This window comes from Limanda limanda, chromosome 3, assembly GCF_963576545.1.
Source record: "Limanda limanda chromosome 3, fLimLim1.1, whole genome shotgun sequence".
NCBI classification, from domain to species: domain Eukaryota; kingdom Metazoa; phylum Chordata; class Actinopteri; order Pleuronectiformes; family Pleuronectidae; genus Limanda; species Limanda limanda.
In genome coordinates, this window is record NC_083638.1 from 6204936 (window position 1) to 6219682 (window position 14747).

At 42.2% G+C, this 14747-nt stretch overlaps 2 protein-coding genes across 2 annotated transcripts; both read right to left on the reverse strand.

Moving 5' to 3' along the window:
• Positions 1–3854: 3854 nt before the first annotated feature.
• On the reverse strand, positions 3855–6455 carry LOC132998845 (centrosomal protein of 83 kDa-like). The gene is made up of 2 exons (XM_061068592.1): positions 5018–6455; positions 3855–4234 (listed from the first exon to the last, which is right to left on the reverse strand). The coding sequence occupies exons 1-2, from the start codon at positions 6453–6455 to the stop codon at positions 3855–3857; spliced, it is 1818 nt and encodes a 605-aa protein (XP_060924575.1).
• A 1133-nt stretch (positions 6456–7588) lies between these two features.
• Positions 7589–9694, reverse strand: LOC132999077 (phosphoserine phosphatase-like). The gene is made up of 5 exons (XM_061068858.1): positions 9555–9694; positions 9323–9457; positions 8171–8316; positions 7822–7970; positions 7589–7699 (listed from the first exon to the last, which is right to left on the reverse strand). The coding sequence occupies exons 1-5, from the start codon at positions 9692–9694 to the stop codon at positions 7589–7591; spliced, it is 681 nt and encodes a 226-aa protein (XP_060924841.1).
• Between the last annotated feature and the right edge of the window lie 5053 nt (positions 9695–14747).

Consider the following 14747-nt stretch of genomic DNA (forward strand, 5'->3'; position numbering starts at 1 on the left):
ACTCGCACACATCAACAACCCTTCACTTCCTCATTGACCCCCGAGCCCCAAACAACCCCATCCTATTGGTCCAAACAGTCACATCCCACCCAGACCCCTTCACTGACCCTCAGACATCAGAACGCTCCTTCAACACAGTGTTTTACTGAACAAACGTCAAAACCAAACATAAACATAAACCCAGTCCGTTACACTATTAGGCTGCAGCTATATGGTTTTATTTATTTAAAATTAGGGTACTTCTAATTTCATACATTTCCACAAATATGGGGAGGAGTCAAATAGCCCTACAAAGTTCTGTGTTTAATTTATTTCAAATTAGGCCGACACTTGCCTGTGTATTTTGTTTGTTTGTTATTTTGTTGCTTGTCTGTTTGAGTAGCTGGCTGAAAGCAAAGAAGTAGTAGGCTTACCTTTTATTGGTAACCTAACTGTTATGGTTCATTGTTTCTGAAATTAGAGGCCTGACTGCTATGTTCACAGCAAACTTGAAAATTTTTTAATATTAAGCCATGGTTGAACTGCACTATAGGCTGAGTCCTTGTTTACCTGAAATGTGCACTTTATAATTTTATTTTGTACCGCCCTGTTTGGCAATGTTGTTTTTCAATAAAATAAAACATTTGCATAAAGCAAGCCAATCCACTTTTTCTTGTTGATGAGAGCATTAAAACGAGAAAAAAGGATGAAAAAAAAATGAAGGGACATTCAGAATAGATACAAATTTGCGATTAATCGCGATTAAATATTTGAATTGTTTGACAGCACTAATAAATACATATAGATAGATAGATATAAAGACAGATAGATAGTGAAGCACTGTGCGGGCCTTACTACTTGAGAACTCGGATAAACGAGTCACTTCCTGAGTTATTATACGGCGATGGACCACGCCCACTAATCATGCATCAAGTGTAACTAGGGCTGCCACTAATGACTATTTTTCTCTCGATTTATCAGTCGACTATTTTACCGATTAGTCGATCTAAACGATTAATTTTCCTCCAAAAAAAATCAAATTGACCATTTCATTTTTATTTCCGAATGCTCCAAGGGCGCCCTGCACCAATGTTTTCGGCGTTGATTCTGTCAAGATCAATTAATAATGTGCGTACAGACTGTGTACTATTGTTGACATCGTTATTCGGGTCCTCACTTCCCTGTCTGACCCCGCCCCCCACATTCATGGCCTCATCCTATTGGTCCACAACATACCAACATAGGGGCTTCCTATTAGCTAAACCTACATGTCAATCAACTGTTGTGAAAAACATTGAACGATACCACAGTCAGTTTTTTCCGCTCGCCGCTCGCATATGGCGGCAGGAAACACACTGAAAAATGATTTTAAACGATATTAATGACATATTTTATGTGATATAAATGATCACATATGCATCCCATACTTTGTATTCCCCGTCTGTGGTCCTGGAGTTTTAATTTCCCCAATTTTCCCAATCACATAATTAAATGTCCCCCTCTGCCCATCCACTACAAGCACACAAGCAGATAGACAGAGAGAGAGAAAGAGAGGGGTGGTGGGGGGGCTATGAAGACTATCATCATTTACTTGGTTTGGTGAAAGCAGAGTCGCGGGCTTACTGGCGCTGACAACTGCACGTCCCGTTTGAACAGCTTCGGCATCAGGTGTAAACCCGGCGTTACGTATTGATATTGAAGAATAACATTTGTTATAATGAATTGAAATGAAACGTTTTATATATCGAAAAGGTAAATTCATAAAATTAAAAAAAAAGATACATCGGTTTTAAATATTGATGTCGACGCATTTTCAGCGTCGACGTCATCGATGACGTCGACTAATCGCAGCAGCCCTAAGTGTAACACCACACAATGACAATTTTGTGTAATTTGAATTAATTTTGAACTAATTAAATCAATTTGAATTAAAGTTGTACGAATTAAATCAGTACTTACAGACTAATAGATCTGCTCAGGTCAAAAACACTCTCTCCAGTTTCTCTCCAGATTGTATAAATCTTTCAGCTTTGCAACAGTCTAAGACATCAAAGTAATCTATGACCACTGACACTGTGACAAATTCTTTGATTAATGAATCCTTTGAGGTGTCCTTTTATATGAAGCCTGGGTGGAGTAAAATAGTAAGTTACAAACAAGCGTTATCTTATCAGCTTAAAGAGATAGTTCATCCAGAAATGAAGGTTCCCTCATAATCTACCCATGCCTAAACCTAACCCACGTTCTCTCTGCCTAACGCCGGGTTCACACCGGACGCGTAAGCGTTAATCCCTAGCGCACCGGCGTTTGGCTGTTCACACCGGACGTGGTAGCGACGCCGAAGCGCCGGCTGCGCAAATAATATCACATACTTTTGCTGTTATCAGCCTACAGTAAAAACGGCATTTAATCATTTTTTTCAAGCATATACTTACTTGTTGCTCCAACATTAACCGCAACAGCGTCCTAACATGTGTCTTTTTTGGTGTTGTCTTTATACAACATGTGCAGAGGATCATACAACTCACTGTACTTCTCCACTTCAATTATTAATTTGATGTTATCCATCTTCAAGAACTTGGCTGTTTGCTCCGTTCAATGTCGGGTGTCGAGGGTAAATTACGTATTCTCCATCAAGCCTATGTGGAGAGAACATAGACACCCCCTCTCCTTTTTATCTCGATGACTGCTTTTGTGTCTGTAGTGGATGGGCAGAGGGTGACATTTAATAATGTGATTGGTAAAATTGGTAAAATTAAAACTCCAGGACAACAGAAGGGGAATACAAACTATGAGATTCATATTTGATCATATATATCATATAAAATATGTCATCAATATCGTTTAAAATCCTTTTTCAGTGTGTCTTCTGGAGCGATATGCTCACGAGCCGAAAAAATAGACTCAACACCGAAACGATCGCTTCACGGCGCTAGGCAGCCTTGGTGCAGCGCGGCGATTCAGTGTCCAGTGTGAACCGCACAAAGGTTTAACATGGGAGTGGATGGGAGCCAGCTGTTATTTAAGGCTTGGTGCTGCGCACATGCCTCGCTTCTGCATCGCTTTCGCCTCCGGTGTGAACCTGGCGTAAAACCTAACCATGGATCCTGGCCCTAACCCTAACCACTATGAACCTTTGCCTAAACCCTCTAACTTGACAACAACAGTGTTTATCTAAGTCCAGATATTCTGTACAACATATTCTCCAAATTACACTTATCAAAAAGAATAAATACACACACATATATATATATATATATATATTGATTTACTCACAAGAACAAGAAAGAAACTCACAGATCACAAAGAGTTAGTTATAACAACATGATGTATTACAAAAACAATACATGGATGTAGATAACTCAAATAAATAAAATGTATTTTGATATGTGAGTTAAAACAATCAGTTTGTCGATAAGAAATTCGTTTAAAATCACAAGTCACAATTTTATTTTAAATAGAATATAAATAAATAAATATATCACTTAAGTCCAATAAAATAAAATATATTCATAGATACACAGTATCATGAATGACAATATATATAAATAGGTTTATTTTTATTACAATTATAGAATTAAAGACAAAGACAGATTATAGACAAGGGGGAGGAGTCTGTGGGAGTCTCCTCACTCACTCTTGCTCTGAATGTTGTTGTGGAAGGACCTCACACAGATAGAAATATTTTGCATTTTCACGTGCCTAATAAGACCTTAAGAAGACCCAAGAGGGTTGAAACATCATCAGGAGGCATGCACGTGTTTTCAGTTTTTGATTTTATTTTCAGTTTGTTTCTTTGATTTAATTTCATGCAAAAAACAAGGGTTCCAAGTTGCATTCTGCGATTTGTCAAGTTTTTTTCTGTCATGCAGTTGTTATACCGATGTAGGGAGACCAGTGAAAGGAGCCTGGCTGTGCAGGATGATCTGTCGAAACTTGTTGTGTCGCTGCTGAAGATCCTTTAGCTGTTCGTTGAGTTCGGCCTCTTTCCCTGAAGATGAACATTTCTTGGCTGCAGCTACTTCCAGTTCCAGTTCTTCTATCTGTGCCTGCAGCAGCTGGATCTTATCCTGCAGTCTCTTCTCCTTGTCTTTTGTCAGCATCTTCCTCTTCTTTTCGGCCTCTGCTTCCCTTCGCAGTCTCTCTTTGATATGAGAATATTTCTGATGCAGCTCGTGTTTCTCCTCTAACCACTCAACCTCATCAGCCTGACCTCGGGTTGTCCTCAGCTCCTCCCTGACTCTGTCCAGGGTTTGTCTTAGCTCCTCAAACTGTGAGCTTTGCTTCTGAAGTCTGGTTGTCAGTTTCTGCACTTCTCTGCAGGCTGATTCATCACCTTGCTGGGCAGCACGAAGATGTTCCTCCAAATCTTCCTTCCGTGCATGATTTGCAGTATCCAGCAGCGTCATCTGCTGTTCCAATGCAGCGAGATGGTTCTCAATCTCCAACTTTTCCTTGAGCAGAGCAACAGTTTTGAAGCTCTCTTCCCCACTGTCAGCCGGCTCCCTCCCTCCTGTCTCCCGCTTCTTCTTTACCAGGATGTTTTTGAGTTGCTCCTCTGCAGCTTTTAGCACTTTCATATCTACTTGCGATGTGTCTCTCTCCCTCTCCAACTCTTCTTTAGAGCAGATATATTGCCTTTTGACATCGGTGATCTCTATCTTATGTGTAATCTTCAGACTGTCAATTTCACAGGAGAGGCAGTTGACCTCTTTCTCAGCTTTGTGCAGTTGCACTGTGAGCTGACTGTTCTGCTCCTGTTTCAGATCAAGCTTGCTCTCCATCTGCTCGAGCTGCAGTCGTAGAGACTGATTCAGCGCCTCTTGTGACTTCACTGAAGCCGGAGACTTTGAGAGCTCTCTGAGCTGGACCTGATGTATGTTCTCAACTTGTTGACCCAAGTTTTCATTCTGGGCCCTTAGGACTGCCACCTCCGCCTCCAGCCCCTTCAGCTGGGCAAGGAGCTGGACTTTCTTCAGTTTGTCCAAACCCTGATACTGAGTCACCTGGTCCTCATTCCAGTTTCTGTCCAGGATATCTCTTAGAGGCTGGCCTGTCTCTATTAAGTCTTTTTCTGAGTACGACTGTGTCTCCAGTTGGACACCTAGGTCCTCGTACTGTTGCTGTAGCTCAACAATCTCTGCTGTCTGTCCCTTCAGCTCCTCAGGCTTTGAGCTTTGCTGCTGAAGTGTGCTTCTAAGGCTCTGCACTTCTCTGCAGGCCGACTCCTCACCTTGCTGGCCTCTACGAAGATGTTCCTCCAACTCTTCCTTCTGTGCGGGATCTGCAAGATCTTGCTGCACCCTCTGCTGTTCTAATGCGGTGAAGGGGTTGTCCAACTCCAATTTTTCCTTGTGCAGGGTCACAGTTTCGCAGAACTCCTCCCCATGGGCAGCTTGCACCCTGATCATCTCACTCTTCTTCTCCAGAATGTGTCTTTGCCGCTGCATTGCAGCTTTTAGCACCTCCATACCTGCCTGTAGATCACCCATCTGCCCCTGCATTGTGTGTCGCTCCCTCTCCGCATCTCCTTTCGAGGGGATACACTCTAGTTTGACACTGGCAATCTCTGGCCTATGTGAATCCTTCTCCAGACTTTCAACCTCGCAGGTAGAGTTGCTTTCTCTCTCAGCTTTGTGCAGTTGCTTTGTGAGCTGCTTATTCTGCTCAAGGGTCAGATGATGCTCACTCTCCAGCCGCTCCACTTGTAGTCGCAGGGACTGACACTCTGCCTCCAGTAACTTCACTGCAGCATGATGCTCTGATAGCTGTCTGGTCTGGACACTCTTCATGTTCTCAGCCTGCTGATCCAAGTTGTCTTTCTGGGCTCGCAGGTCAGCCACCTCCTTCTCCAGCTTCTTCAGCTCAAATTCGAGCCGGGATTTCTCCCTCAGCTGAGCCTCATCTTCTTTCCCATCCCACAGTGGGTCCGAACCCTGGTACTGAGCCACCAGGTGCTCCCTATTCTTCTCCACGCATGTGAGCGTCACCTCATAGTGACTCCTCCTCTTCTTAAGCATATGTTGTTCACTCTGGTGGTCAAACTGGGACTTGATGAAGGTCTTCTCATATTGCAACTTGTTGTTCATAGATGTGTACTTCTCTGTCTCCTCTGGTTTGTTGAATTTCTCTTGAACTGGAGCATTCATTTCTTGCTTCACCTGAGTTCTGAGCAACTCCAATTTCTGAGGAGTCACCACCCACTGTCGAAGCTCCTTAAGCTCCCTGGTTTTGTCCATCAGCTCTCCTTGCATCAAAAGCAGCTGCACTCTTTCACTCTGAGTCTGTCTGTTGCTCACTAGGTGTTCCTGTTCTCCGTGCAACTGCATGAACTTATCCTGCAGGCTTTTGTGTTCAGCCTTCTGCATTTGATAGTCGGTCATGAGATTTTTGTAATTCATCCTCTCATGAATAAGCATCTTCTGCAACTCAAACTTGCCCAGAGGTTCCAACTGGCGAAGGGCAAACCAGGTCATCTCACCTCTGCGGAAAAGCTTTTCTCAATCAAGAGGTATATGTTTGATGGTCCTTCAATAAACTTGTGCTGTGAAAACTGACCTGCAGAAATGCTTTGCTCAATCAAGAAGAAAATGTGTTATTGATCAAAGGAATGTGTTACACTGCCAAGATCATAGACACGTGATGATGTCAAAATGCAAATATAAAAGGAATGTATCACTCTCTTAACAGTCGATCTACATTAGATGGCGGTAATGCACCTTGAAAATCTCTTAAAGCTTATATATCATTATTGATACCAAAGCACGACTATTAGCTGTGAAAAACATAATGAAAAAATATCCTATCAACAAGGCCAGATCAGGCGCTATTACAATTATTGGAAATCAGTGTCACCCAAAATTATTTTGAGTTTAATGGACAATTTTATTTACAAATCAAAGGGGTGTCCATGGACAAAACATTTGCATCCGCCTGTGCCAATATTTTCATGGCACCTGTTTTTAATCTCAACATGTTGTCATGAGGCAAAACTATGTATCGTGTCATAATAAATCCTGACAACAAACATTATCTATCATTGTCCGAGGGGCCAGTCATGTTGCTGCAAACTGTGATATCAAAGGTTTATTGAACTGAAAGGAAACATGTTTTCCTTGTGTTTTTGGTTTATAGGGAACAGTGTAGAGGGAAGGAGAGCAACACCAACACAGATTAAATAAATTCAAACCAATTCAATTCTTTGACAGCATGATTTTTCTTTAACGGGACTGACGTCACCACACTCATAGACATGCCTGGTTACAGCTCTTAGTATCCATACATAATTAAAACACTTCTAACGCTCATTGCTCACTGACATAATGAACAGGAGTTGTATTAGCTTAACTAAAGGCTTTGATGCAAAAAGTGCTAAATACTAAAGTCTTCTTCGTAACCTTCCACACAGTGCTTGGTTATTCTAGTATCTCTTAGTATAAAAATCAATAAGGCAATATCTCCATGAAGGTAAAACTGGTCTCACTTATGTGAACATATCCATTTATTATAAAAAATCTATTGAGCATCTAAGGAACTTTGTGCACTGGATAAAACCATCAGATTTGCAATTATGAAATGTTAAAATGAATAACAGTTCATTTCCGCGTCTTTAAATCTTCTCCAGTTCTTTTAGGAGCTCCCCGAAACTGGTCACGTACCACGAACACCTCTCCTTCACCTGCGGCCTGGTGACGTTCCCGCCAAATCCAATAAATGCATTCTAAGGGCAGAGGGACATTATGTTGTGATCACACTGCCACTCCCAGTATGCTCGAATTGTTTCAAAAATACACATAAACAACAAGTCAAAGATTTACGTGTGCACACTTGAACATCACTTACAGCAGGAGGGCAGGCCTCAAGATCAGTGGCTCCATCCCCGATCATCACCACGGTCTTGAAGCCGTATTGTTCCTTCAGCAGGTTGATGACCTTCCCCTTTCCACCGCTCTCAGCTGTGGGCTGACTCTCATCAAAACCAGCATACTCTCCTGTAAACACACAGGATGCACAAGTAGAGGTTGACGTCCAAGAACAAGATGACAAGAGACAGCTTGAGATGAAGGAAAAGTCTGTTTTTGATATCACCAAAGATCTCCTCATTTCATTCAGAGAGAGCACTGATTTGTTTCCTACACTTGTTTAAAAAACAAACTGGTCCACTCCAGTAATAAGGGAGAGTCAAATATACCGTTGAAGTAGAACTTGAGCCTGTTTGCATAGAGGTGCTGCAGAGGAATGTTCAGCTGAGCGGCCACATGTTCGACGATGCAGCGCAATCCTCCTGAAATGAGGAACACCTTCATGTTGCGCTGGTGCAGATCGTCCACCAGCTCCCTGGGTAAAGACAGTTGGACATTTAGCATCAATCAAATGTATGCACATATATAGAAAATGTCTCTTTTCAGTACATTTCGTTGAACCAGTGTAAATAAGTTGCAAAGTTTTTTATTATTTTTATTTTTGGGTTACAGACAATTGGAAATCTAATTTAGACGACAGACTGCACATACAGACAAACAGACTGGACGACTCCCCAAAAGTGAAATCAAAGTGTCTCTATCACATTTTTCCTGTAAGTTTCAATGAGTTATTTGATGCTATAAAAACGAGCTGAAACGTTTATGTAATTATATGATACGTTAATGTATCGATACTGCTGCGCCGTACTCCGATTGGTACTGCAGACTCTGGCTCCAGAACACGTCATCGGCACGAGATACAAACGGCAGCGTTTGTATCGAGGACATTTTGCTTTGTTTCTGTATAGAGGGAGGAAGTGGAGGTGCGCCGTGTATCTTCCTATAAAGTCTATGATTTTGGCAAAGAAGCCTCAACTGTAATCTGTGGCTGAGCAGCTTTTTACATTACATTACATTTTATTTAGCCGACGCTTTTATCCAGAGCGACTTACAATAAGTGCATTCAACCCCGAGGGTACAAACCAAGAACAACAAGAATCAAGACAGTACAATTTCTTCGAAATAAAGCAAAACTACAAAGTGCTATAAGTAAGTGCCGTTTTAGTGCTAAAGTGTAAGTTTCAAAAGTGGTTAGTTTTTTTTTTTTTTTTTTATTCAAGGTACAGTCGGAAGAGGTGTGTTTTTAGTTTTCGGCGGACATGCATGAAGGGGTTTCCCATGTGTGAATAAACCGTGCTAGAACACGTTTTCCAGTCAGTGTGAGTAGTTGGGCAGCTTTGTGGAGACAGGAAAGGCTTGAAATGATAAACACATGGGAAACCCCGTCATGCATGTTGTATGCACATACCAGTATTTCAGTGGAATACAAACCCCACTGACTGACATTACTTAAAAATAAAGAACAATCTTGACACACTCACCTGATGCCTGGTGTGAGCTGAGGTGGGTGGTCTGTTATCAGCTTGTTCACTTGCTCTCTGGAACATCGGATGATGGAGAGACGCTCAATCAGGGACGTTTTAAACGTCACTGAGCCGTCCATTGCTTTCCGAGTCCTGAAATGTGAGCGGAACACAGGATGGCTTCACATCCAGACCCAACGCAGTAATATCAAGTGAAGACATGGAACGTTGACAGCATTTCTATACATACATCTCAGTGACGGCATCCCCAACACCACAGAATTTGGCGAGTTCATCGATGCCCTCCTCTTTGATGACTGTGCTGTCCACATCGAAACACACAGCATCTGCTGTCCTGAACAGCTCCTTCGTTTGGGAAATTGACGTCATCTTGCTGGGAGGAAAACAAAATGTATATCTGAATTGATACACTCAAAAAACATTAGCAGCAGCTCAACTGGATTGACGAGTCTGCCAGCTTAGCTTGATTTTTCTGCTTTCGAAAGGGATATTGTTTACCCCTTATTATTTTATTTGACCAATTTCCTAATTCAACTATTTGACTGCTACCACTACTGTTGTATTGTACTTTTTTTTTTGTATTCCCCCATTTTGATTACTGCTACTTGAACTTAATTAAAATTTTCGAGTAATCTTTCCAAATCTGGAAAAACACAAGACTGTATGAAAGAAGAACACCTTCGTTTCCCTGAGCTCCCCACAGAAGTTGAAAAAAACTTTGAATGCATTTTAGATGAATATCTCTAAATAAAAACCTTATGATGTGGCAGCATTGGGAAGTCACCTGAGGGATAATCTAATAGTTAGTTATGATCTCTAGAGGTGAGGAGGAGCTCTGTGGGTTTACGGTACAATATAACCCGGTTTTCCGCTGCTACTTACCGGTCAGAGCAGAGTCGATCCGGGTCAAACAGCAGCTGCAGCAGGATTCACCGACCACTGCGCGTTCAATGGACTCACCGAGCGCTGACCAATCACAGAGCCGCTGCCTTGGGACCGCCCACTACCCGCTGACCCGAATCCATGGCAACAGGAACAGTCCATTCATTCATTCATTCATCTTCATAATGTTCAATAAGTGTGTATTCGGTGTCAATATCTGTCAATCACAGGGGAGCAGCTCCGATGACGTCACTTCGTAAGAGGAACTGTTTGAAAAAAAAAAGTTTTGTATTTAGATTTGTGCTTAAGGAATAAAGATTCATATTCTTATTTAGGGCCCGACAACTGACAGGCACTGACTGAACTGAGTGAGTGAGGCCCGATTGAAATTTTAAGGATTATTATTATTATTCAGGCAAATTAATTGGCTTTTTGAGGGCTTTAACATGCTCAAATTCTTACCGAAATTTGCAGAAAATTTTAAAGTGGTGAAAATGTACGTATTCTGGAGGAATTTTCAATGGGCGTGGCAAAATGGCTCAATGGTGCCCCCCAAGACCTCCGGATATTCCACATTTTTACCTTGAGGTACTTGTACCAGGGCTTCCATCAGATCAACTTCAGTATCATCACAACAAGACGGAGATACAAACTTACTCAAAGATCGATTTTTCGTAACACAGTGTGACGTCAAAGTTTGATTACACGCCAATAAAACACGATGTTCTGTTTCGCAGACATACATGGACCATGAATCCTTTGATGCTGAGCCGTCAACAAACAACTCAACTCCTGCAGTGTCAGTGGTCATAGATTAAAGGAATCGTTATGTCTTGCAAAGGTGACATCTCTCACTCTCTCTCTCAGAATTGGGACATTTCCTCAAACCGTGTAAACATTGAGGTACGGCGAAGATTCATCCTTCGCCAAAGGAGACGTTGTTGTCATAACTCCACTCTGCATTGTCCTATCACCACCAAACTTCTGTCTCATGATCAGAGTCCAAGCCAGAACAGCTCTGTGTCATTATTTATTTTTTCCATTAAGGCCAGAATGTCTCGAGAGTCCTGTTTTGCTGTTTGATGATAAATGTGAATGAAAAGATAGTTCCCGTTACATTTGTTTGAATTCTGTCAGTATTCTGTCACCACATGCCCTTTGTTCTTTCCTTTTTTTAATGATATGAATTTTTTTTAAACTATTCTGCATTTTATTTATATGTATTTGCGATTGTTTGTGTGTAGCTTTGAGTTTGGGTTGCACTGTTAATATTGAACTTGAACTATTGAGGCTTTGGCTTAATCGTAGATTTGCACTGTCTGGAAAATGTGATAAATTACATGAATGTGTGTTTCATTTGCAAAATAAAGTGTTAAATACAAACTGTGTACAGGTCAGTTTATTCATTAACAACTTAAAGGAAAATGCAGTAAACATGAACTAAGCAAGCAACAGGGTGCTATTTCAAACAAAGAAACACAGGTTTGGGGTGGAAGTCGCTCCAATCCAGATCTGGACAGGGGACAGTTATGACCGTAACACTGATGGGTCTGGTTTTCTTCCACAGAATCTCTGCTGGATGTAACATGGACACTGATGTCTGAACTGTTGTGGCCTCCCAGTGCACAACGGCTTCACCACCACAGACTGGATTGAGCTGCTTGTAAAAACTATATAAAACAGCCATGACATGTTCACATCTTCCTGCCGCAGCTCTTGACGGGACAGTTATCCTATCACCAGGCGTCTGAGCTGGAGCTGAATCTTCATTATAGTCCCTGATGAGTCACCTCTTCTGCAGTTTAAACTGAACACACGGAAAAGAGAAGAAAGATTTTTGTCAGGAGAACAAATTAAACCCTAATAATAATTACAGCAACTCAAATGAAAACATTATGACAAAATGAAGGATAAACACAGAGGCTCAGATGTGTTTGTGTAACCAGAAAACAAAAGCAAGAGAATATCTGTGAAAACATTTTCTCTTGTAGTTAAATTTGTTTATTTACCGTCTCAACAAGGAATTGAAAAGCTTTGTTTTTGCTGTTTTAGAAACAAATGAAATGCATGTTAGATAAAATCCCTGAGGAACAGAGAACAAGTGATAAGTGCATTTAAACTGTGTTCCAGTTCAGGGGCTGCATTCCTGCAGGGACGCAGCCCACTCACACGAGTGTCCTTTGAGGGGGAGTTGAAATTGAAGGCCATTTTTATATATATATATATATAAGCTTAAATATTTAGTTGATATCATTTGCATCGTTGTTCTGGAAGTGGAGCTTTACCCGGTAAAAGGCGACGCCCAGACCGAGCCACGTCAGGCAGGAGGGCGACTGTTCACAAGCCCGCTGGTAGACTTCTTTGGCTTTTTCAAACTGAAAGTTAAAAAACAAGAGATTCAGTTACTCTGAGTCTACGATTAATGGCTTACAAATGGTGTTTTGTGATTTAATCAAGAGCTTTAAATGCACATTTAATGAGGATAACTGTGATTTCTGTCTTGTATGAGAACAGTTTGCACCGAAAATAAAACACAGAAGTGATTCGGCAACAATTTTCCAAATAAAAAGGTCAAACCATCTTAAATCCTCTTCTTGATCCAATCACCTTTTTTCGGTGAGTTGACACAGTTAACAGTGCTCTGTTTATGACACATTTATAACATGATGTCTCAGTATCTGACCATATGAAGCAGGAGGTAGATGGATCCCGAGAGGAGGAGAACAGGGTGAGAGTCGGACGGCTGCTGTGGTAAGTGCAGGCTCCGCTCATAGCTCTCCTGGGCGTCCCTGAAGGCCGCTTGCAGGAAGTGACAGTGACCGTTCAGAGCCCATATGTCTGCATCCTGCTCACAGGGGAGACAAAGCTTTACAGGTAACCACACTGTGGCAGTGGTGCTTGCCACGGGGCTCTCCCACACACAGCCAGAGATGGAAGTGTTTCTTTTTAACATTCTTTATTGTTTTCACCACACACATGTGAACAAACATAAACTTAACATAAAGTGACACGCTTTGCAGCTTAGTCCGGCTTCAGATTCAGCAGCCGCCCCATATCGACAAATGCCACACAGTGTGAGAGGATCTCTGAGGTCTCCTCAGTCGGCTACACAAGGCAAGAAAAAAAACACACAAGGACAAATTACACAAATGTTGCATTAACTTCCATTGAACTTGAATGCGATTTTGCCAGAAACAATTGAAGAGGGTTGTCGTCCTTTTACTGGATCGGGTTCAAGCTAGAGAGCTAACGACACAGAGCCAATGCAAAATGGAGAAGAAACTATTGAATAATATATTTTATATTGCCAAACCTATCTTTCGATAACAAAGCTCTCTCACCTGCTTGCGTCCTGCTTTTGCTTGAGGAGCCACCGACCTCATGATTTCCATCTGAATTCTGAAATCTGAATTGCTTGTACATATTCTGCGTAAACTCACCAGCTGTGACTGTATTAGTTCCCTGTAGGTGTGTCTGGGATGAAAGCTCGTTTTAAAGAGCAGTGCATGTGTAACAGTGTCCTTAAAATAAACCTTGATGTACGATTTATGTGATTGTGTGAATGTCGGTCCCTTGAATACCATGGTGTACAGAAAGTCCACAGACTGGTCATTTGAAGTGTACTTCAGAGTGATGGAAGCATTGTGTGTGTTCATTATATTAACAAAGTCATCAAACTCCTCCTTGGAGCCACCAGAGACACAATGGTCAACTCCTATTGGTCACTCTGGACCCCATGACCTGTGAGGTCCCAGGCCAATATAGCCCCAGCTCTCCCCCTCCTCGCTCTCTTTCTCCAAACCCTTCATGGCAGAAGGCTGTCCAGCCTCTCTTTTCCTGTATCGCAGAGGGGAGAAGCCTGGCTGCTCCAGCCAGTGTTGCCAAGTTGGCGACTTTGTCGCTATATCTGGCGACTTCCCAAATCCTCATGGCGACTTTTTTTGTCAAAAGCTACTAGCGACAAATCTAGGGACTTTTTCTGGTGTTATTGAAGACCTTTCTGGTGTTTTGGAGACTGACGTGAAAGCGCGTATCGTTCTGCAGTAACTGTCCTCAACGAGCAGTGGGTGCTGCCGTGAGCCCCTCCGCCGTCCCAGAGCACTCACAGGTGGTCGGTCTCCCAGTGGGCTTGCACAGCAGTCCCAGCTGCAGTCAGAGCAGAGAAGAGGGCCACACTCCGCGTCCTCCAGACTGCAAATGAATTGCGCATGCGCAAAGCCGCCGCTAATCCTGCCCTGGCTTACAGAGCGGGATGTAAGTGTGAATGTATCTTCACTGTCACTGGAAAACATGAGTCATTGAGTTCAGTCTCTTCATCGATGCAGAGTCCACATCGAGATGCATCTAAGAATCGAGACATTTCCACACCTGTAGTGTTGAACGTGGTGAAACTGAACCCTTTCAGGGCTCTGAAAACTAAACCAAACTAAAGAAAAAAAGAAAAAAACCTTGCTCTGCACCAGTGTCTCTTTTGGGTCACTTTGCCGTTCCCAAACCCGGATAAAAGAGGAGGGTTGGACGTAGAGCCTGCAATTCCACC

Bases quoted from the DNA above. Each gene is read 5' to 3' on its own strand.
- LOC132998845 (XM_061068592.1), bottom strand. From the start codon at position 6,455: ATGACCTGGTTTGCCCTTCGCCAGTTGGAACCTCTGGGCAAGTTTGAG. The intron at 4,235-5,017 runs ATATCCTGGACA...AGGAGCTAAGAC, and splicing joins GACAGGCCAGCCTCTAAGAG to AAACCCTGGACAGAGTCAGG.
- LOC132999077 (XM_061068858.1), bottom strand. From the start codon at position 9,694: ATGACGTCAATTTCCCAAACGAAGGAGCTGTTCAGGACAGCAGATGCT. The intron at 7,971-8,170 runs GTATATTTGACT...GTGTGTTTACAG, and splicing joins GCTCAAGTTCTACTTCAACG to GAGAGTATGCTGGTTTTGAT. The intron at 7,700-7,821 runs GTAAGTGATGTT...CTCTGCCCTTAG, and splicing joins TTGAGGCCTGCCCTCCTGCT to AATGCATTTATTGGATTTGG.